General features: G+C 42.0%; 1 protein-coding gene across 2 annotated transcripts in view; it reads right to left on the bottom strand.

The window, feature by feature from the left end:
* Positions 1-5,932, bottom strand: part of ARID5A (AT-rich interaction domain 5A) — a 43,660-nt gene extending 37,728 nt beyond the window's left edge. The window contains exon 1 of one of the 2 annotated variants that reach the window (XM_087706083.1): positions 5,811-5,932. In XM_087706083.1, coding sequence (XP_087562209.1) covers positions 5,811-5,814 — 4 coding nt within the window. In that variant the 5' untranslated portion in view covers positions 5,815-5,932. Of the gene's footprint in view, positions 1-5,790 lie in introns of both variants that reach the window. The other variant, XM_087706084.1, reaches the window with a different exon arrangement.
* Positions 5,933-22,228: the final 16,296 nt, after the last annotated feature.

Raw genomic sequence — 22,228 nt, 5'->3', positions numbered from 1 at the left:
TGTGGTAATGCTATGAAACCTCCCGTGCTATCGCCATGGGCTCAGCTGCCCACAGCTCTCTTCTTGCCAGCTTCATCAAAGCAAGATAAGACCCACAGTGTGCCACGTTCTCACAGGAAACGGGAGAGGTGGGAGAACGTGTGAAAACTCGGTGGCTTCAAGAGAACGTCACATTGTCCAAAAAGGACACCGGTGGTCCTGAAGCGGCATTCGTTTAGTGACCATTCGGAGTTACAACGTCATTGGAAAAAAATGACATAAGACCATTTTTCACACTTACGACCATTGCAAGATCCCGCATTGCACGATCAAATTTGGGACGTGTGGCAACTGACAGTACTTATGATGGGTTGCAGTGCCCCTAGACACCCCTTTTGCGATCTCCTGACAAACAAAGTTGACAGGGAAACCCAGATTTGCTTAACGACCGTGTTGCTAACTTAAAACTGCAATGATTCACTTTACAACAGTGGCAAGAAAGGTCATAAATGGGGGGGGGGAATTCACTTAATATCTGTCTTGCTTAGCCATGGAAATTTGGGGCGCATTTGTGGTCATAAGTTGAGAACTTTCTTTCTTTTCCCATGTTTTGTTTTATTTATATTATTTTCCATTTATAATTGATATTACTTTCCCACAACACTGTCAAATAATTTACTAAGACTGTATTACTATTATTACTCTTCTCTTCCTTCCTGGTACCTATCTCTCCCCCTTATGACCATAACCATGTTGCTTGTATCGTTCAATTTATACTGTTTTTATTTGTTTCCTAGTATGATTTGATAGCTTAATAGTAAATTTGACTATCACTAAGTGTTGTACATTTTTATTATTGATGAATGTATTTTTATTCTCCTTGCGTACACTGAGAGCCTATGCTCCAAAGACAAATTCCTTCTGTGTCCAATCATACTTGGCCAATAAAGAATTCTATTCTATTCTATTCCATTCTATTCTATTCCATTCCATTCTATTCTATAGAATGTATCTTGTCTTTTTATGTACACTGAGAGAAAATGCACCGAAGACAAATTCCTTCTGTGTCCAATGCACACTTGGCCAATAAAGAATTCTATTCTATTTCCATCAGTGTGTGAGATCTGGGTACAGTTGTCTGAACAGTCAACATCTACGTACCTGTTATTATATTCATCACAATAATGTTAATAATATAATTATATATTAATATGATTACAATAACGCATAACATCTTCATCGTCAAATTCTCTTGTTATATCACTTGCTTTCTAACTTCTGTTTCTATTGCCTAACCACTGATAATACATCCCACACCAAAAAATATTCAGCTTCTTTGTTCTTAAGAATAAGCATTAGTCTGTCCATTTCTGCGCATTCTAGTATTTTGTTAATTACATTTTCATCTGACGGAATTTCAGCATTTTCCCATTGTTTTTTTTCATTTCTGTGCATTAATGCTCAGGGCTCCATCAAGACAGAATTGTAACAGAATATAATCTTCCAAAGTTAGGATGGAGACTAAATGCTTTTGCACCCATCCCGCTTAAGAGTTAAATTAGTCCAGCGGCCAAAATCACAGATCTCTGCAAAGTTTCTTCTAAGTTCCCACCAACTTTGGAAAAATTCAAAGGGACAGCCAATATCTGTATTAGAAACCCTGAACAAGCAGATTTGTAAGGAACACACACATACAAGCAAACACACTCCATGTGCAAAACTTGATCAGTAGATAAATCCTTTGCTTTAGGGTCACCCCGATATAATCCTCCCATACTTCATCTGTGTTTCAGAGAGAAGTCACAAAAAAGAGGAATCCTTTGCATGTTACACCAATGAAACCAGTAGTTTTGCTCACTGGCCCTGCTGAGAGCATTGTGTGAACAGGTGGTTACCCACCAAGAGTCAAGTGTTTCTGGGTCACAGCCACACATTGGGTAACGCAGCACATGTGACAACTTTTGGCCTGTATCGAGTTCTTGGAAAACTCGTTACCAATGTTTAACAAAGAAGGAAATGGGGCAGAGAAATGAGTGAAACCACAAAGAACAACCCATATAGCTTCAGTTTCATTAGCTTGGTTTAATTTTAACCCGTCAAGTTTGAGGTGCTCTCATTTTGGGGTATATATGTGTGTGTGTGTGTGTGTGTGTGTGTGTGTGTGTGTATGTATGTATGTATGTATATAATACAGCACAGGTTCTAATCCCAGTAAGGGTATGGCTAGCTGATGAGTGCTAAATAGCTTGAAATAGATCTATACTAGTCTCCCTTTATTTATTTATCAGCATAAATACAACATATATATATATATATATATATATATATATATATATATATATATATATATATATATATATATATATATATATATATATATATATATATATATATATATAATTTGTTATATTTGTTATATTTGTGCTGATAAATAAATAAAGGGAGACTAGTATAGTATATAGTATATATTTATCAGCACAAATACAACAAATGTAACAAAAAGGCAACAGTAAAAATATTGGGTTTCTGTCTGGATGGTCTATATATGTGTGTGTGTGTGTGTGTGTGTGTGTATGATGTATATGTATATGTATATGTGTTTGTGTGCGCACGCATGTGTGTGTGTGTATGTTTATGTGTGTGTGTGTGTGTGTGTGTATATATATAATATATATATAGCCAGAGCTAGAAAGACGGCAGCTCCAGCCACGCTTTAAGCCAAAAACACCAGCCTGAGGATGGCGAGTGAGACCTCGCCGAAACTTTGCCAAGACAATCTCCATCTTACATGGGAAAAGACCCGAATACAATAAGGCCAGCATACCTACACCCATGAATATATATGTATGTATGTATGTATGTATGTATGTATGTATGTATATGTATATGTATATGTATATATATTTATATATTTTACAGAATCAAACAAAGCTGGAAGGGATCTCAGGAGGTCTTCTAGTCCAACCCGCTGCTCGAGCAGGGGGTGGGGTTTGAATTCTGCTGTACAAATCCAGCCAACAGGAAAGTTGTCTGGTGAATGAAAGTGTGAACTGTGGTAATTTTATTCAATTACCTCTGTGGGGCTCCAGCTTCCATTTGAAAACTGGAACACCAGGACCCCTTCTGGCATTTGAGAATTCCCTGGCACTGCTGTCGCTGTCCTGCCTTTTGCCAGAAATGACAGTAGGGATTGTGTTTTACAGCAACACCCCCCACCCTCCACACGCTCTCTCCTCCAATGGCATGTAGCATCGCTTGCATCCCACTTGTATCCCCGGAGCAAAGCAAGGAAAGAGACAGAACATTCCACAAAGCAGATCTCAAACTTTTCATGGTGCTGGGGTTTTGCTAAAGAGTTTCTGGGGAAAGGCGGCTGGGGGCAGAAGGGGGAAGGGTTGTTTTTTTTAATAAGTACAATCCATCTGCAAACACAATTCTGGTCGGAAGAGGAAGCGAACTCATTTGCATCTTCCAAAGAATGCAGACCCAGCTCCTTTCAGGAAGTGGCAGCCCCAAGAAGGAACTCAAAGGCATCCTACCAGTTTCATTCAAAAAGTTTTTTTCCCTTTTCTTTTCTGATTTTTTTCTTAATTCTTCCTTCCCAAAGTACCTGCCCCCCCTCTCTCTTTCTCTCTCTCTCTCTCTCTCTCTCTCTCTCTCTCTCTCTCTCTCTCTCTCTCTCACACACACACACACACACACACATCACTGCTGGGAATCTATCAGTTGGGAGGATTGTGTGTGTGTTTGTGTGTAAAGCAGTAGTAGCACACCACAAATTAGTTGAGAACAGGCAAGCAATTAACCTGGTGTGTGTGTTTGTGTTTGTGTGTGTGTGTAAGGCAGCTGTAGCTGAACACACACCACAAATTAGCTGAGAACAGGCGAGCATGAACTTGGTGGGGGTGGTTGTGTAACGCACACCACAAATTAGTTGAGAAGAGGCGAGGGATGAAAAAACAAAAGCCACAAAAGGAAGCCGGGTTGCAACAAAATATCCATGGTGTGAGTTGACATTGACTAACGGGCGATGCCAGCGATGAAGAGGAAGATAAAATTACCAGGAAAGTTTCCCAAACCAAGAAACGGGGCTGTTTTCGGAGCAGCCTCTCCTCACTTCAAGCCCCCCTGAAGAAAAAGCGAGAGCTACACACCCTTCCAGCCAGGCTACTGAGCTGGCACAGGGCAAAAAAGGCTGGGATCACGTGGATGAAGTTGACATACATCATGTTCCGAATGCTAAGTGTGGGAAGGAGAGGGGGGGGAGGAAGAGGGGGGTTTGTTGTGTTGTAATCGTCAAGGCAGAGAGAATTGCAAGCAAGTTGGCTGCTTGACAACACACACACACTCACACACACATACACCATCTTTTAGCGCTCAAGGCGGGAGGGGGGGTAAAGAGAGAAGGAAAGGAAAGAATGAAAGGGTGAAGAGAAAAGAAAAGGAGAGAAAGAAAAATATTAGAGAAGAGAAGGAAAAGAAAGGAAAAAGAGAAAGGAAAAAGAGAAAAGAAACGAGAAGACAAGACAAGAAAAGGAAAAAGGAAAGGAAAAAGAAGAGATGGGAAAAAGAGAAGAGAGAAGAGGAAAGAAGAGAAGAGGAAAGAAGAGAAAAGAAAAAAGAAAAGAAGTAAAGAAAAGGCCTGGTTGTTTGTTTGTTTTTCCACCTGCTCGGAAATGACAAACTTGGTGAGTTTTACAACTTAGTAGCAACTCATTCTTGCCCATAATTATAGCTCAAACAGATGCAAAAAAAGAAAGAGTGAGTGAATTAGGGATCAGAGTCAGAGGGAAGGAAGGAAGGAAAAAAGAAAGAAGAAAAGGAGAAGGAAGGAAGGAAGAAGGAAGGAAAGATGAAAGGAAGGAAAAATGGAAGGAAGAAAAGGAGAAAGGAAGGGGAGAAAAGGAAGGGAAGGAAGAAAGGAAGGAAAGAAGAAAAAGAGAAAAAAAGGAAGGAAGGAAGAAGGAAGGAAGGAAGGAAGGAAGGAAGGAAGGAAGGAAGGAAGGAAGGAAGGAAGGAAGGAAGGAAGAAGAGAAAGATCTGAATTTTCTTTCACACCCTCCAATCTTCTTCGGCACCCAAATTTCAACTGAAAACAAACCTTCTCCTTAAAATAAACTTCAAAATCTACACACCCACCCGCCCCTCGCTCTTCAGGGAAGCGGGGGGGGGGAGGAGAATCTCAGATCGTCCCGAAATCCGGAGGAATTTTTTCTCCCCCCTCCACCGCCCCCCCCCCCCACGAGCATCTCCAAGGAGTCGGTGGATGATTGTACATAGAAAGCGGGCTTGTTATTGCATTTTTCGCACCAGGGGTTGCAAAGGGCTTTTGAGTCATGCAGCTGTCGGCGTCAGAAGATGACTTACTAATATAGGGAGAAATAGCGAGGGGGAGGGGGGAGGGGGAGGAGGGCTTTGCATGCCGCAACTTCACAAATCCGGACATTTTTCTCTCCTTTTTTTGTGTTGCTTTCTTTTTTTCCCCATGATCAATAACTGTATCACAACTTGATACAACTTCGGTACAAAAACAACAACATCACAAAACCCCTCCCCCCCCAGTTAAAAAAAAACTTTGGACAAAAGTTGGTCCAACTTTGCAACAATGAATGGAGAGACACCCCACTCCGAAATTTCTTTCTGCTCCCCGTCAAAACTTTTTTGCCTACCCCGATTCTTCGCGACAAGATCCGACAAGCGAAAATAACCCCTAAAATTAAATCGTACAAGCAAGTTGCTAGTCCTCAAGGCTCCCCCGGAGACCACCACCACCACCACCCAAAAAAACAGTCCAAGGGCGGGGTCCCTCACCCGCGACCGCTTTTGCTCACCCATCGCCCGGAGCGCCAACCCTGCCCGACTCGGGACCAGCGGTTCCCATGTGATGCTGAATCCGCAAGGCGACTGAGCCGCAGACTCGCTCGCTCCGCTCCCCTCTCTTAGCCCGGGAGGCTGCTTCGGTGCTTTGATTGGGCGCCTTCGGGCGCCGGTCCCCGGCGATTGGACGAGGCCGCCGTCGCTCCAGCGGGAGGTTCGCTGCTCCTCTCGGCTGAGGGATTCTGGGAAGTGTGGTTCTGGGGGAAGGAAGAAAAAAAAAACGATTTGCCGCTGGAGAAAGGGGAAAGTGGAGGGAGAGGAAGTGGAATTGCAGAAATCGAGCACTTGCAAAACAAAAACAGAAACACCTTAAAGACAAATTAAATGAGGAGCCGGATTGTGGAGGGCAATATGCTGACTCTGCAAAGCTCTTAGCATTGAGAAGCGGTATATAAGTCTAAGTGCTGAGCGTTATATAAGACCAAGTGCTAAGCAGTATATAAGTCTAAGTGCTAAGCAGTATATAAGACTAAGTGCTAAGCAGAATATAAGTCTAAGTGCTAAGCGGTATATAAGACTAAGTGCTAAGCAGCAAGTCTAAGTGTTAAGCAGTATATATGTCTAAGTGTTAAGCGGTATATAAGTAGATGTTAAGTGGTATATAAGTAAGTGCTAAGCGGTATATAAGTCTAAGTGCTGAGTTATATATAAGTCGTAAGTGCTGAGCAGAATATAAGACTAAATGTAAGCAGTATATAAGTAAGTGTTAAGTGGTATATAAGTCTAAGTGTTAAGCAGTATATTCGTCTAAATGTTAAGAGGTATATAAGACTAAGTGCTAAGCGGTATATAAGTGTAAGTGTTAAGCAGTATATTTGGCTAAGTGCTAAGTGGTATATAAGTGTAAGAATTAAGCAGTATATAAGTAAGTGTTAAGTGGTATATAAGTCTAAGTGTTAAGCAGTCTATTCGTCTAAGTGTTAAGAGGTATATAAGATTAAGTGCTAAGCGGTATATAAATCTGTTAAGCAGTATATACGTCCAAGACCTCCAAGGTCCCTTCCAGCTTTTATTCTATTCAACTAATTTCAAAGCAAGTGGACTTCAATTCCCAGAATTCCCCAGCCAGCAACTCCCAGAATTCTGGGAGTTGAAATCCACTTGGCTTAAAATTGCCACTGCTTTACAATACAGACACACCTGTTAATGAAGAGTCCTTCACTTACAACCGTTCATTTAGTGACCGTTTGAAGTCACAACAGCACTAAAAAGGGGGACTTATGACCATTTTCCACACTTACGACCATTGCAGCATCCCCATGGTCAAGTAATCAGAATTCAGATGCTTGGCAACCGACTCGTATTTATGACAATTGCTGTGCCCCGGGTTCACATGATCCCTTTTTGTGACCTTTTTGACAAGCTAAGTCCATGGGAAAACCACATTCACTTAACAGCCATGTTGCCACGTTAACAACGGCAGGAATTCATTTCCCAACGGCCGCATGAAAAGTCGTAAAATGGGGCACTTCACAACTGTCTCTTTTAAGAAGAAAAATGTTGGGTTCAGTTGTGTGGCCATAAGGTGAGGGCTAGCAGTAATTCAGGACACCATTCAGCATTTCAGTTATTTTATTTCATTATTTTATTTATTATTTTTTGTTTTAATTATTTTATTTTATGTTATTTTTATTATTTTATTTCATTATCTTGTTTTGTTTATTATTTTAATTTGTTTTAATTGTTTTATTTTCATTTTTATTTTATTATTATTTTAGTTTTTTATTATTTTAGTTTGCTTTAATTGTTTTGTTTTAATTATTTTATTTTTATTATTTTATTTTATATTTTTATTATTTTATTTTATATTTTTATTATTTTATTTTATATTTTTATTATTTTATTTTATTATTTTAGTTTATTTATTATTTTGTTTTATTTTATTTTTATGTTATTTTTATTATTTTATTTCATTATTTTATTTTATTATTTTGTTTTGTTTTATTTTAGTTATTTTATTTTTTATTATTTTGTTTTGTTTAAATTTTTTATTTTTATTATTTTATATCATTTTATATCATTTTATATCATTTTATATCATTTTATATCATTTTATATCACTTTATATCATTTTATATTTTATATTATTTTATATTATTTTATATTTTATATTATTTTATATTTTATTATTTTATTTTGTTTTAATTATTTTTACTTTCTTTTAATTTATTTTATTTTTTATTTTCATTTTATTTCATTTTTTTATTTCATTTAAAAAGTGGCTTCTCTGAATCCAAAGCTGCCCTCAGGGTTTCTCCCCCTTTGACCCCTACTTCTAACTACCTTTCCTCCCCCTCCCCCCCACCCCGTTGTCAAACCTGGCTTAACTTCCTTCCCGGCTGCCCTTGACTACATTTCCCACAGTACCTCTGCATGATGTGGGACGGTCCTGGGCTGTGAAAAACACACCCGCGTCAGCTTCTCAGGCTTTAAAAAAAAAAAAAACCCAAAAACCACAAATACAAAGAAGGGGAGGAGAGAAGAACCGAAGCTACGAGAGCGTCATGTCTAGGAATAGAAATGGGAAGGCTGCCAAGATATTACAGGAGATGAGTAATCCACTTAAGTCATTCCTCTAAACACCATTCCTTGTAAGAGAATTAAAATATCAGCTTACATCACCCAAGTGCAGCAAGCAGACTCGGCCAAAGGCTGCGCAGGCATCAGGCTTGGCCTCTGGCTCCCAGGAAGAGGGGAAGCATAGAGTGGCTTCCAAGTATTCCTGGCTGGCTGGCACAAACATCGCCATAGGAGCTGGGGGGGGGGGAAGTTTGGGGGGGGGCGAAATTAGAAGGAGAGACAGTCAGGAGAGGAGGCTAATGTGAAGCACAGAAGTTGCCCCCCCCCTGCATCATTTTTAAAGAACAATTTCCTTTTTCTTTTTTCATCATTTTTATTTAGAATGGCATAGCATGGAGTAGAATAGAATAGTGGAATGGAATTTAGAAGAGGAAGAGAAGAGAAGATGGAAGAGAATACAGAATATGGAATAGAATAGAATATAAAATGGAATTTAGAAGAGATGAGAAGAGAAGATGGAATAAAATATGGAATGGAGTAGAGTAGAATAGAATAGAATGGAGTAGAATAGAATAGAATATGGAATGGAATGGAATGGAATTTAGAAGAAGAGGAGATGAAATAAAATATGGAATGGAGTAGAGTAGAATAGAATAAAATAGAATAGGAGTAGAATAGAATATGGAATGGAGTTTAGAAGAAGAGAAGATGGAATAGAATATGGAATGAGTAGAAGAGAATAGAATAGAATAGAGGAATGGAAAATGGAATGGAATAGAATTAATTAATTTCTTCTTTCCTTTTTTCTTTCCTTCTTTCTTTCCTTCCCTGGAGAGTTTGACACTCAGCTCACCCCCTGAAAGCTATCTTTAAAATCTGTTATGTTTATTATCAAAAGTAACAACATATTTTGTCTTAATGGTTAACCCTCCATCAACAATAGGCTGAGCTCTTCCTGTCTAATTTTACAAATTCTTTTGTCCATTTACAGATATATTATTTCTGCATCAACTCATTTTTTCACTTGTTCATTTTCTTCTCTAATTCTTTCATTTAAAAAATATATAGATTTTAAAATAAAAATTAAAAATTAAAGAATGAATATGGTACATAATGAAACCTTGCCCTTTTCGTATATATGTGCCTCAGCTGCTCTCTTGACTTTATGGACATCCTGCAAAATGCAAGAGAATGTTGCTTGGAATGAATCACCCTCTGGGGGCAAAATCTGTCCATCAGCAGATAATTTTCCAAAAACTAGACAGAATGGGACCAAATTTGGTGTAGTGGAAAAAAACTGGCAAAAGAACGATTGTGTTCAAAAATGCTCTGGATGAATCTCAAAGCTGGGGGGAGGGGAATTCCAGAGAAGTTATCCTATGAACTTCCAGTTGTTGGATTCTTTCTAGTCTCCAAGCAAGGCAGGGGCTCAGAGATCTGAGCCAAAAATGGGGCACAGTAACCTCCCCTCTGTGTGTTTGTGAGGTCCCACGTCAAACTGTAGGTCACATTGTCACTGGCTGTAAGCTGAGGGCATCTATCGTCCCAGTATCCGATTTCTTTCCATTAAACAATGCTGCACGACAATGGTTAGAGACGGCTTAGGCCTGTTATGGCGAACCTATGGCCTTCATGCCACAGGTGGCACATGGAACCATTCGTTAGGGCACGCGAGGCATTGCCCTGTCAGCTCCAACGCTAGCTTCAGCCTTCTTTTTTGGCTGTTTTTCGCCCTCTGGAGGCTTCCCTGATGGCGAAAAACCACTCAACATGGAAACCCGAAGTTCAGGAACGTTTGCACGTTGAGCCATTTTGCACGTTGAGCCATTTTTTGCCCTCCGGGAAGCTTCAGGGAAGCATCCTGAAGCCTCCGGAGGCTGTTTTCACCCTCCCCAGGCTCCTAGAAAGTTTCTGGAGTCTGTGTAGGGTGACAAATGTGTCCATAATGGGCCAAAAAGGGAGGGCGGGGTCCCGCACGCATGCATGCGGGGGGTCACACGTGCATAGCATTATGGATGTGGGCACACCTGCGCATGACCCCCCTGCACTCCCCCTGCTTTTTGCATGAGATCTGAAAAAGGCTAGCCATACCTGGCTTAGACATTGCTATCTGAATGTAGATCTTTTTAACGTTTATATTTTGGGGGAAAGTTCAGAGAAAAGCAACTAAGATGATCAAAGGCCTGGAGACTTAAAACATGTGAAGAATGCAGTGGTGAAATCTAATTTCATTTCTCACCGGTTCTGTGGTCGTAGCTTGGTGGTGGTGGGATGTCATGTAACTGGGTAGGCGTGGCCAACTTTTTTCCACTTTTTAAAGCATTTTTTTCACCCCCAACCGGCAGGGAAAAAATGCTTTAAAAAGTGTGGTAGGAAAGCTTCTGACGATCACCTGGCTCAGAACAGAATCCTTGGAAGCTTTTTTTTTCACTACCGGTTCACAGAACCAAGAACAGTCGTCCCTAGTGGTTTGGCCAAACTGGGCCGAACAGGGAGGATTTCACCCCTGGAAGAATGGCTGCAGATTGAGAAACACTGGACTAGACAATCGCTTATCTGAGATGCTATAAGTTCTCCTGCATAAGCAGGGGGCAAAGCGAGTGGGGCAAACCAGTGGTAACAAAATGTGAAACACACTGTTGGTTGAACGCCACTTTGTGCAGTCAGCTGCACCTCCGGGACGCAGGTCCTTGGCTTGCATGTCTTTGTTGATGGTGTCTTGCTATCTCTGTTTTGGATGCCCGTGAAGTCACTGGCCATTGACTTCTAGTTCTTGGGCAGTCTTGACCACAGCGGAAGGTGCCGCTCTCTGGACGTGTCCAGTGGAGTCGGCCTTCTCTCATCTTCTCTTTAATTGGTGCCACACCAAAATGCTGTCGAATGGTATCCTTTGTTATGTGGTCGAGAAGGAAGATGCCCGATATCCAACGGAGCCTTTGCAATTCCATGGCATGGAGATAAATTTCTGTCTCTGTTGTTGTTGCCCAGCATTCAGGCTCATTCAGTGCGACAGGGCGGGTAGTCTTGTAAATCTGAGATTTGAGACACTTTGGCATTTGACTGTCCCATAACACACCAGTGAGTTCTCGCCAGTCAGGAAATACATTGACACAAACACACACACACACATAAACTGCTTGCTGACTCTTGCTTGCTGAATCAGCAATATCTGTTCTGACCCAGCTTCCTCAAAAAACATGAAGCAAAGTCTTGGTCCCAGCAAAACCTCTTTTATTTCCTTCTTTCATTCACAGTCAGCCAGGCTTGGCAAACAGTCTTTCAGAGGAATGTTTATCCACACGAACCTTATCTCGCTCGGAGAGCTGCCAGATAACTAGTTTCCAAACGCATGGCAAAGCAACAGTTGGCACAGAGTCTCTTAAAGTCACAAACAGAACTTTCCACTCTTGACACAACTGAAGGAACGAATTGTTTCCTGCAAAAGCCCCCTCTGCATTCACTCCTCTTTTGTTTCCTATGGGGGGGATCAATTACCTCCAAGGTGTGGCTTTACTCCCAAATCAACTCTGCTTTCTGGCAGCTCTGCGCATGCGCACACTGGGAACAGGCTCCAGCTGTTCCTCTGCTTCACTGCTGGCTAGCTCCCTCTCTGTCTCTGACGCAGAGCCCTCGTCTGAGCTTTCATCACACCCCCAGGACTGGCCCATGTTCCTCCCCAACCTCCTCACTGTCCAACTCTGCTGTCAGCTCCACTGGCCGCCAGCGGGCCACAACAATGTCACTGCTCAAGGTAGGTGGTAATGACTCAGATGGCAGGGGAAGATGGGCCTGGTTCCAGATGCTTGAGGAAGTTGAAACAAATCTCTACCTCTGCTTGGAAAAAAAAATAACTTCAAAGACCCCAGAGACAGGACCGAAACTGGTATGGTTCACACCTCGCTCTACATTTCCCTGGTGTGTGTGTGTGTGTGTGTGTGTGTGTTGAAAAATCAGATCTCTTCCTTTTGGATCTCATGGAATTGTCCCTGTCTATGGTGGGGGTAACGTTTTCATGGCTGGAAGCACAGCCCTCTTGATTTCAATATGATGGAAGTCTCTGAATGACTAAAGTATATTTTACACACACACACACACACACACACACATATTGAATCGCCTCTTTTTTTAGATCACGTCTTTTCGTTTTGCAATGATTAAAGTGCAAAAGAGGAGAAAAGAGTGCACCCAATTCTTATCTGTCACTCAGTCTTCCAATCTATTTGGCCAATCTCTGAATTGGCAGCCTGGCGTGCAAACAATCACTAGCCTTCACTTTTTCTTGCATTCTTTCATAGATCTTGTCTCTACTTTGCTTAGTGTTTCGGTAGTGTTTTAATCGTCCCTACAATTTTCGTTAAATAAAAATTGTATAGGAGAAGAAGAAGATGAGGAGGAGGAAGAAAGGGAAGAGGAGGAGGAAAGTGGAGGAGGAGGAGGAGGAAGAAGAGGAAGAAGAAGAAGAAGAAGAAGAAGAAGAAGAAGAAGAAGAAGAAGAAGAAGAAGAAGAAGAAACAACAAACAACAATGGATGTTCCAATAATTGTACAGGCATATTCATAGCGGCCATTCTCAAAAACTCTTAATGTGACTGAGGCTACAGAACTGTTTTCTCAACCCCATTTGACTATAATTGGTTGTGCTGATGCAACATGCTTGGCTGTTGTTTACAAATCACAGCAGCTGGATTGCACAATGGGCTTAAAGTACAAACTCTCAGAACCTATGATGGTTTAGCGCCGCGTTTTCCCTTAAATCACAGCCACTTCGCATCAAACGGCTGTTTCAAACACAGCAGTAGAAGCTGTCCAATAAACCCTGAACCATCGCAGCAATGGGCAGCTGCATTTTAAAAAAATATGTTGGCTTCAGTGGCTGCACATTGACAGAGCCTCTTCTGGATTGTTTTTGTGCCTTTTCTTTTTTTTTTGGGTCACTGTGTGATTTATAGAAATGAGCTGATGAAGCTTTCTCAAGCTTTGGAACATAATATCCCCTGCTTTGATTCTCTAATAATTCACTCGCCAGATTAGTCACGGGAAAATAAAGTGGATGGTATATTTACACTTGTGTTCTGATCGATATTGGCAAAGGGAGGGGAGAGAGGTATCTTCCTTTACCTAATTTTTATGCCTGCTGGACAACCAGCCCCACAAAAAAAAGAAAAAGAAAAAAGCATCAGGTTAATAGAATAACAGAGTTGGAAGGGACCATGTAAGTCATCTAGTCCAACCCCCTCGCTCAAGCAGGACACCCTACACCATTTCTGACTGATGGTAGTCCAGTCTCTTCTTGGAAGCTTTCAGGGATGAAGCTCCCACAACTTCCGAAGGCAACTTCTGTTCCAGGGGTTGATGGTTCCTCACTGACAGGAAATTCATCCTTATTTTCTGTTTGATTCTCTCCTTGTTCAGTTTCCATCCATTTTTTCTTGTCTGGCCTTCAGGTGCTTTGGAAAATAGCTTGACCCCCTCCTCCTTCTCCTCTCTGTGGCAGCCCCTCAAATATTGGAAGAATGCTATTATGTCTCCTCTGGTCCTTCTCTTCCCTACACTAGCCATGTCCAATTCCTGCAACCTGTTCTTGATATGTTTTAGTCTCCAGTCCTCTCATCATCCTGGTTCTGTTCTCTGCACTCTTTCTAGAGTCTCAACATCCTTTTGATAGTGTGGGGACCAAAACTGGATGCAGTACTCTAGGTGTGGCCTTACTAAGGCTTTGTAGAGTGGTATTAGCACCTCCCTTGATCCTGATTGTATCCTTCTGTTAATGCATCTTGAACACCTCCTGTCAATATTTTGCCTTCTCTTCTCAAATTTCAAACAATGATCAAATATCTGCAATATCTGCAAAGAAAATTTCTCTTTCGCTTTGACTCAGCCTCCAAATTTGACTCAAAAGTTCTGGTATGTGAAGAAAGCACGTTTGTGGGCAAGGTGGTGAGGAGAGGGGAAACAGTTACAGTACATAGGGTAAGTTCCTCGTGAAAACCAGGGTGACTCATATGGGTCCCTTCGATTTCAGTAAAGGGGCCCAAGAACAGAAGAGAGGGAAAGAGAGAGATGGTACCAATTGGCTTAGCTTAAAATTTGACTTTTCTTTCTGTCCACGAACGATGCATCTGGGTAGACAAATCGGGCAGAAAATTTAACACATGAAAAGCAAACTTTACACGGTTACCGGCTGTTTCTTGGCGTGCCGGGAAGAGCTGAAAACAGTAGGAATAAGACATCGGCCAAAAGCAAGAGAAGTGATATAACAGAATAACAGAGTTGGAAGGGACCTTGGAGGTCTTCTAGTCCTACCCCCTGCCTAGACAGGAAACACTATACCATTTCAGACAAATGGATATCCAACATCTTCTTATAAATGTCCAGTGTTGGAGCATTCACAACTTCTGGAGGCAAGTTGTTCCACTGATTAATTGTTCTGTCAGGAAATTTCTCCTTTGTTCAAGGTTGCTTCTCACCTTGTTTAGTTTCCACCCATTGCTTTTTGTCCTATATAGATGTTGTTTTAGATGGAAGGATGGGATATAGTTGCCAATTTTCTTTCTTTCTATCTATCTATCTTTCTTTTTCTCTCTCTCTCTTTCCTTCATTTTTTCTTTCTCTTTCTTTCCTTCCTTCCTTATTTCTTCCTTTCTATTTTTCTTTCTCTTTCTTGTTTTCTTTCTCTCTCTCTCTCTTTCCTTCCTTCACTCCTTCTTTCTTTCCTTTTTCCAAAACCTTCCAACTTCTGTTCTTTAAGTAGTAATTTGAAGCCCCTGTCCCTTAATCCAGTGGTCTCCAACCTTGGCAACTTTAAGACCTGTGGACTTCAACTCCCAGAGTTCCTCAGCCAGCTTTGCTGGCTGAGGAACTCTGGGAGTTGAAGTCCACAAGTCTTAAAGTTGCCAAGGTTGGAGACCACTGCTTAATCCATCTAATCATGGGATTTGGGGGAAAAGGGGGGAGCAGTGTTAATTTTTGCAAATTCAACCTACTGATTAAAGATCCGTTTTTTATGTTTTGCAACTGAAAAAAAAATATGTGCTGCAATTTTCCAACATTTTGAGACCAGGAATTCAAACTCAAAAGAACTTGTCTTTTCAGCCCAGTCCAGGAAAGGGGATAAAGATGTCTCAGAAACTCTCATCCCACATGCCAAAGATTTCTCCCTAAGGGTTAAAAGCATGGTCCTTAGTAACCTTACTGAGATTTCTAGAGAGAGAGAGAAATAACAAGGGATCTCGTAGGCTACCAGGTTCCTTATCAAGTCTTTCTAGAGGTTTTCTTCAAGTTCTATTATGAAATGTTTAACTTAAAGCAGCTTGAACCTTGTAGGTTCAACGTTTTTGCAGGGTTTTGAATAAGGCAAGTTCATTGGGCTTTTCTCAGCTTTATCATTACTTATCTGGATTTTGGAAAAAGTTCAGAGAAGAGCAACTAAGATGATCAAAGGCCTGGAGACAAAACCATAGGAAGAACGGCTGCAGGTTTTAGAGCCATGCGTGGCTCTGGAGCCACATGTAGCTCTTTCATCCCTCTGCTGTGGCTCCCTGTCACTCAAAATATGCGTCATAGCCACCAATGTGCGACACCCGCTGGCATGTGATTTATTGAGGTTTTCAACCCTCGGTAGGCCACCATGGATAAATCCAAGAAAGGAAAAGTTTCTGAAGTAAACAGAACATTTAATTCAACTACATGTGCTAGTTTTGTGGGCGCTCAGGAAAAAGTCAGGCACAGGAAGGGTTTTGTGGCTCCTGGTGTTTTCTTTTCTGTGGGAAACAGGACCAAATAGCTCTTTGAGTGCTTAAGGCTGCCAACCCCTGGGCCAGAAAGAAAAAAAGAATTAGGGGTGACATGATAGCAGTATTGCAGTATTTGAGAGGCTGCCACAAAGAAGAGGGGGGTGAAATTATTCTCCAAAGCGCCAGAGAGCACTTTGGTTGGAAACTAATCAACAAGAGAAGCAACCTAGAACTAAGGTAAAAACCAGAAACTACCTAACAATGAGGACAATTAACCAGAGGAACACTTTGCCTACAGAAATCGTCATTGCTCCATCACTGGAGGTTTTTAAGAAGAGTCTAGACAGTCACTTATCTGAAATAATATAGGTTCTCCTGCTTGAGCAGGGGGCTGGACTAGAAGATCTCCAAGGTTCTTTCCAGCTCATTCATTCTATTCTAAGTGGGCAGAGGTTTTTTACATAGACGAACATCCTGGAAGGTGGTTTGTAGCTCAACCAGACAATGTGGTGTATAAATGTTGAGGTTGCTCCCTTGTTAGACAGCTACTTCGCTTGTGGTCTAGACTGGGGACGATTGCCAGCATTACTGGAAAGGATGGGAAGTTTCCAACACAAGAATTGCAGCAAATGCTCTGATTTAGAACATAGAGTCATAAGGCGGGAAGGGACTTTGGAGGTCTTCTAGTCCAACCTCCTGCTCAAGGTAGAAGACCTTATCACCATCCCGATCAAATAGTTGTCCAGTCCATTTTTGGAAACTACAGTGATGGAGCACCCACAACTCGAGAAGGGAAGCTATTCCATCGATTAATTGTTCTTGATTCAAATGGTTTGTTCATGTTCAAAGGAGACCAGAGGTGGAATTCAGCCGGTTGTGACCGGTTCTGCTGAACCAGTAGTGGAAATGTTGAGTAGTTCAGAGAACCAGCAAATATCACCTCTGGTTCCCAAATCCCAGCTGATTGTCTGGGCCTTCTTTTGTTGCCCTGCAGAGGAGAACGTAGCTGGAAAGCAGGTTGTGGGGTGGGGAGGGAATGGGGATTTTACAGTATCCTTCCCCTGCCACACACACCAAGCCAAGCCACGCCCACAGAAGCAGTAGTAAAAAAAATTGAATCCCACCACTGAAAGAGACCCTTGTATATAGACAAGGAGGTCAATGCATCAACATAATCCTTTGGCTAAGTGACCCAGAGGGAGCGGCTTTCACCAGGATGCCCCACCCACCCTCTTTTCAATGTTTGACTCCTCTCCAACCCAGCTAATGTTCATAAACAAAACATGTTGTCCAGGTGGGTAACCTGAAATGGCTAAGCAAATACAAACATACTTTTCAAGTAGGCAGCTATTTGAAGTTACAACTGCCAAAACATCTTAGGGAGATATTTACGGGAGAGAAATTCGAATGGCTTGATACAATGGTCAGATATGGGAGATTCCATTCTATACCCTACAAGGAGCGTCTCTGCATTTGCAGAACAGCAGAGGTGGAAGGCCTGGCTCACATCCTATTTGATTGTTGCTTGTGTAAGGGGGTGAGAGCCAGGTTCCTTGGTCATATACCAAACGAAGGATCCATTGGGATCCCCATAGCAAAACAACCTACTTTATGTGTGTTCAGAAACTGAAAATAGCATTTAACACAGCACAGGCCTTATACAAAATGGTTTGGTTGAGATCTGCATATGTGGGACTGATTGGGGTAGATTGTAAGCGTGACACCAAAATATAATTTTATGCCATTTTATTCTATTTTATACATTTTTGTATTAAATTATATTGTATCTTATCCTATGACTATTGTATTTTACCTTACTCCTATTTTGTATAAATTAGTTTGTATAAGATTTTATTGTGATATGTGTTTGAACCTTGTGCTTTGGTATGGCCTATAGGCTAAATAAAACTATCACATATCATATCAAGCAGTTGTTCGCTTATAATAAAAACACTTTTTAAAAAATAATGATAGTTCTTGTTCTACGTTCTCACATTTGTACATCTTCTCTATAACATACCAGCTTTCTCGCTGCATCTTTCAGCTTTTGTTAACGATGGCCATGTTGCCATCATTGGAGAGATTAAGAGCTTCACACAAAAATAACCCAAAATGATTTCTTTTCCTTCACTTTGAGATATTGCTCTACTCAAATTAATATTTGTGACTCCCAAATTGCTAATATCTTCAACCCTACTAATTCTGCATGGAAATTGATGGCATACCGCACAAGAGAATATACAACATGGCAGGTTGGCATGAGATAATTTCCACCCTGCTTTGTCATATCAATTGCAGAGCTTAATCTCACTTTTTGTGTGCGTGTGTCGTTCTCTCATTTCTTGCCTATTTTATGCTGCCTTTCATGTAACGGCTGTGTGTGTTTTTTTAAAAAATACGTCTTTTGCGTTTGTGACTGGGTTTTTTTGAGTCACAAAGGGGATTTTTTTCTTCAACCGTGTCAAAAGGGAATCTGAGATGTTCTTAAAAACAGTTTGATAGGACAGGCTTCTGGTGAAAAACAAAATAACTTTATTTTTAAATCTGCTCAGCCGAGACATGTTTCCTTATTACGGGAGGAAGGCAAGAATTTTTGGTCAGGACGGTGAAGTGTTTTCTCCACCTTGATCAGCCTTCATTTTGTGAAGCGAAAACAAACACAACTGTGACTGGAACTTGGGCTATGTTGGAAAGATGGATGCCTCTTCCATTTTGCACCATCGCATGTGGAGAAATTGAAATTGCAGCTTGTGTCCTATTATACCCGTGATGGCGAATCTTATGGCACGTAGGAGCCCTCTCAGCTGGCACATGAGCCATAGCCCAGCTCAGCTCCACCGTGCATGAGCACATGCCTCCTATCAGCCAGCTGACTTTCAGGTCTCTGCTGTACATGTGGGAGCCATGTCTGCATATGCAGGGGTGGGGGCACAGAGGGAGGGCAGGGCCCGCCCATGACACGTCTTTGGTCCCAGGCTTCAGGGAGGCCTGCTAGGCCCAAAACGGGGCATGTGGGGGGTTGCAAGCATCCGGGGGCGCATGGGGGGTCATGTGCGTATGCGGGGGGGGGTGGAGCACATTGCTTTATAGGTGTGGGTACACACCTGAATACTGTCATGTGTACATGTGGGATTTTGGCACATGAAGACAAAAAGGCTAGCCATCACCGTATTACACCATTTTTTCCTTTGACCCTCCTGCCCTGAAATAAGCACTTGGCCTTATTTTCAGGGAAGTCTTGTTATTTTTGAGGTGCAGGAGCCCCCTTAACCTCAGCCCGCAGCCTGCGGATCAGCTGATCCAGAGAGGGCCAGAGGTTCTCTCTCTGTTTCTGGTGCACTCTTGCGTCTCTGGGTGTGCCGCTCGTTTTGCAGCCGCTACAAAGAGAAGGGGCGTGGTAGCTAGGTTTTGCAGGAGTGACCTCCGCGAGTCTGTTCCACATCAATGGCAGGTGCATGTGGGGCGCAAGGGGCATGTTCTCCCCCTTTCCACCCCCAGGAAATGGCGGAGTCTGGCTGCTCTAGCATTGAAATGTTTTAGGGGAGGGCTTATTTTAGCACATGCGCTCAAAAGCCCGATTGGGCTTATTATCCAAGGAGGTCTTATTTTTAACAAAAAAGGATATTGTATCTTCTATAAGGACTCATGGACTCATTTTATAACATTTCCCCTAATACCCAGGAAATGCTGGTTTCTTTTATCAGATCAGCATAGAGTAGTTTCTTTGAATGTGGCCATATTTTATTATACTGTATGCAAAATTAGGCGGACTCTAATGGCCAACAGTGAGGACAATTATCCAGCGGAACCAGTGGTGGATTACGGCCAGTACGCCCCAGTACAGGCACACTGGTGCCTGCTGGGGGCACCAGATACTGCTCTGGTACGGTGCTTCAGAGGGCCCACCCGCCCTCCTGCCTTCCTTACCTGTATTTGACCCAACTGGGCTATTTGCACATGCGCATGCAGCGCACAGCACCTACACAACACTCCGCCAAGCAGCTGGAGCGATGCAGGGCGGTGGTGCACATGCGTGGACGCCTGGCCCCATCACAGCGTACCAGTTGTGACTGGATCCGGAACGCACCACTGAGTGGAACGGCTTGCCTTCTGAAGTTGTGAATGCTCCATCACCATAGATTTTAAAGAAAAAGCCTGGACAGCTACTTGTGTGAAATGTTATAGGGTCAATAAGGGGTTGGACTAGAAGACCTCCATGCTTCCTCCAACTCTGTTATTCTGTCTTGTACGTTCAGATATTGCCTTATCTGGTTTTTTTTAAAAAAAATCATGCTTTTTAATGCTTTTATTGTAACGCTGGTTCTGTGACTGTAATGAAAATGGATTTGTCGATAGATTTTGCACAACCAACTGCAATTTCTCACAAGGACGATGGCATTCTGCAGCAATCCCTTGAGAACCATGTAACATTCATCACCGAGATGACGCAGTGGTTAGAGTGCAGTACTGCAGGCCACTTCAGCTGACTGCTATCTGCAGTTCAGCGGATCTAATCTCACCGGCTCAAGGTTGACTCAGCCTTCCATCCTTCCGAGGTGGGTGAAATGAGGACCCAGACTGTGGGGGCAATATGCTGACTCTGTAAACCGCTTAGAGAGGGCTGAAAGGGCTATGAAGCGGTATATAAGTCTAACTGCTATTGCTATTGCTATCTTTTAACGACCTAATAATTTCTTGCAGAGTGGAGTCGGGGCAACTGAATGGGGGTAGCAGAGTATTTTAATGGCCAGGTGCCTTTTGTGTCACCAGTGGGGAGTTTTGTTCAGCAGATACATTCTCAGTGTGCCCAGAAAGAAAAATAACTGCCTCTAACTAGGATCTGATTTGAGACAAGAGCTCCACCTCTAAGCCACCGCATCACTCTCGAGAACCATGCAATGTTGCTGCTGGAAATTAGCATTTTTGGCAGTCAGAACCACATGTTCAATGTTGCCACTTTGACACTGTGACATATGCACCCCAGGATGCCCCTGTTTAAAGAGGCAATGCTTCCAAATTAAGCATCTTTGGATGACTGCGTGAACCTATGCAACCTTTATCTAAGAACATTGCATTTTTTCATTTATGAAATCCTGGACAGTTTCTGTCAAGAGCCCAACTTCTAAATAGCCCAGATTTGCACAATGCCTCGAATATCTTCCTCAATATTGGCCTGCCAAGGAGAAATGCCCACACCATCATATCTAAAATAAAATGCAGAGTTTTGCTTCACTTAATGATCAAAAAAGGACGAGGGAAATTCTTATTCCAGGGAAATGGGTTTATTGATGTCAATATAGTGTCATAAAGGGAGACGGCGGCTCAGTGGCTAAGATGCTGAGCTTGTCGATCAGAACGTTCAGCAGTCCAACTGTTCTAATCCCTAGCACCGCGTAACAGAGTGAGTTCCGGTTACTTGTCCCAGCTTCTGCTAACCTAGCAGTTCGAAAGCAGGTAAAAAATGCAAGTAGAAAAACAGGAACCACCTTTGGTGGGAAGGTAACAGTGTTCTGTGCGCTTTCGGTGTTGAGTCATGCCGGCCACATGACCACAGAGACGTCTTTGGATAGCGCTGGTTCTTTGGCTTTAAAAAGGAGATGAGCCGGGAAGGACGAGCATGTATATGCAAAGGGAACCTTTACCTTTACTTACCACTAGATGAAGACATAATTAAGAAGATATTGGACTGTGCAGAAATGGACAGACTTACATTGAAGATCAAACAGAAAGAAGATACAGCATACTATCAAACATGGAATTTATTTATTTCAATGGCTAGAAAAAAGGGGTAAAGATTAGGAATATAATTTGAATTGTTCAGCAAACGAAATAACCCAGACAACACGATTTTTATCAAGCACTAATTAAATGTAATAGTGGAAAATGAGTGTAAATGGCTTTTTGATATTATTTTGTTCTACAGTGTGCAACGAGTTCCACAAGACCAGTCCTGGCACTATCACAAGCTACTCCTCTTGCAAAACTAGAGTTTTCATTTTAATATTGGAAAGTACCGCACACTCATCTGGTCACACTTAAAAAAAACACAATTAAAATAACTCCGGAAAGCCTGAGCACTTCTGGAAATGAACAAGCCCCCCCCCCAAACACACACACATA

The sequence above is a fragment of the Thamnophis sirtalis genome, unplaced genomic scaffold (genome assembly GCF_051295495.1).
Source record: "Thamnophis sirtalis isolate CommonGarterSnake01/CBP01778 unplaced genomic scaffold, rThaSir2_p1.2 scaffold_2, whole genome shotgun sequence".
Classification (NCBI taxonomy): domain Eukaryota; kingdom Metazoa; phylum Chordata; class Lepidosauria; order Squamata; family Natricidae; genus Thamnophis; species Thamnophis sirtalis.
The sequence above is the reverse complement of the archived record's forward strand: the minus strand, read 5'-3'. Positions and strand labels throughout refer to the sequence as shown.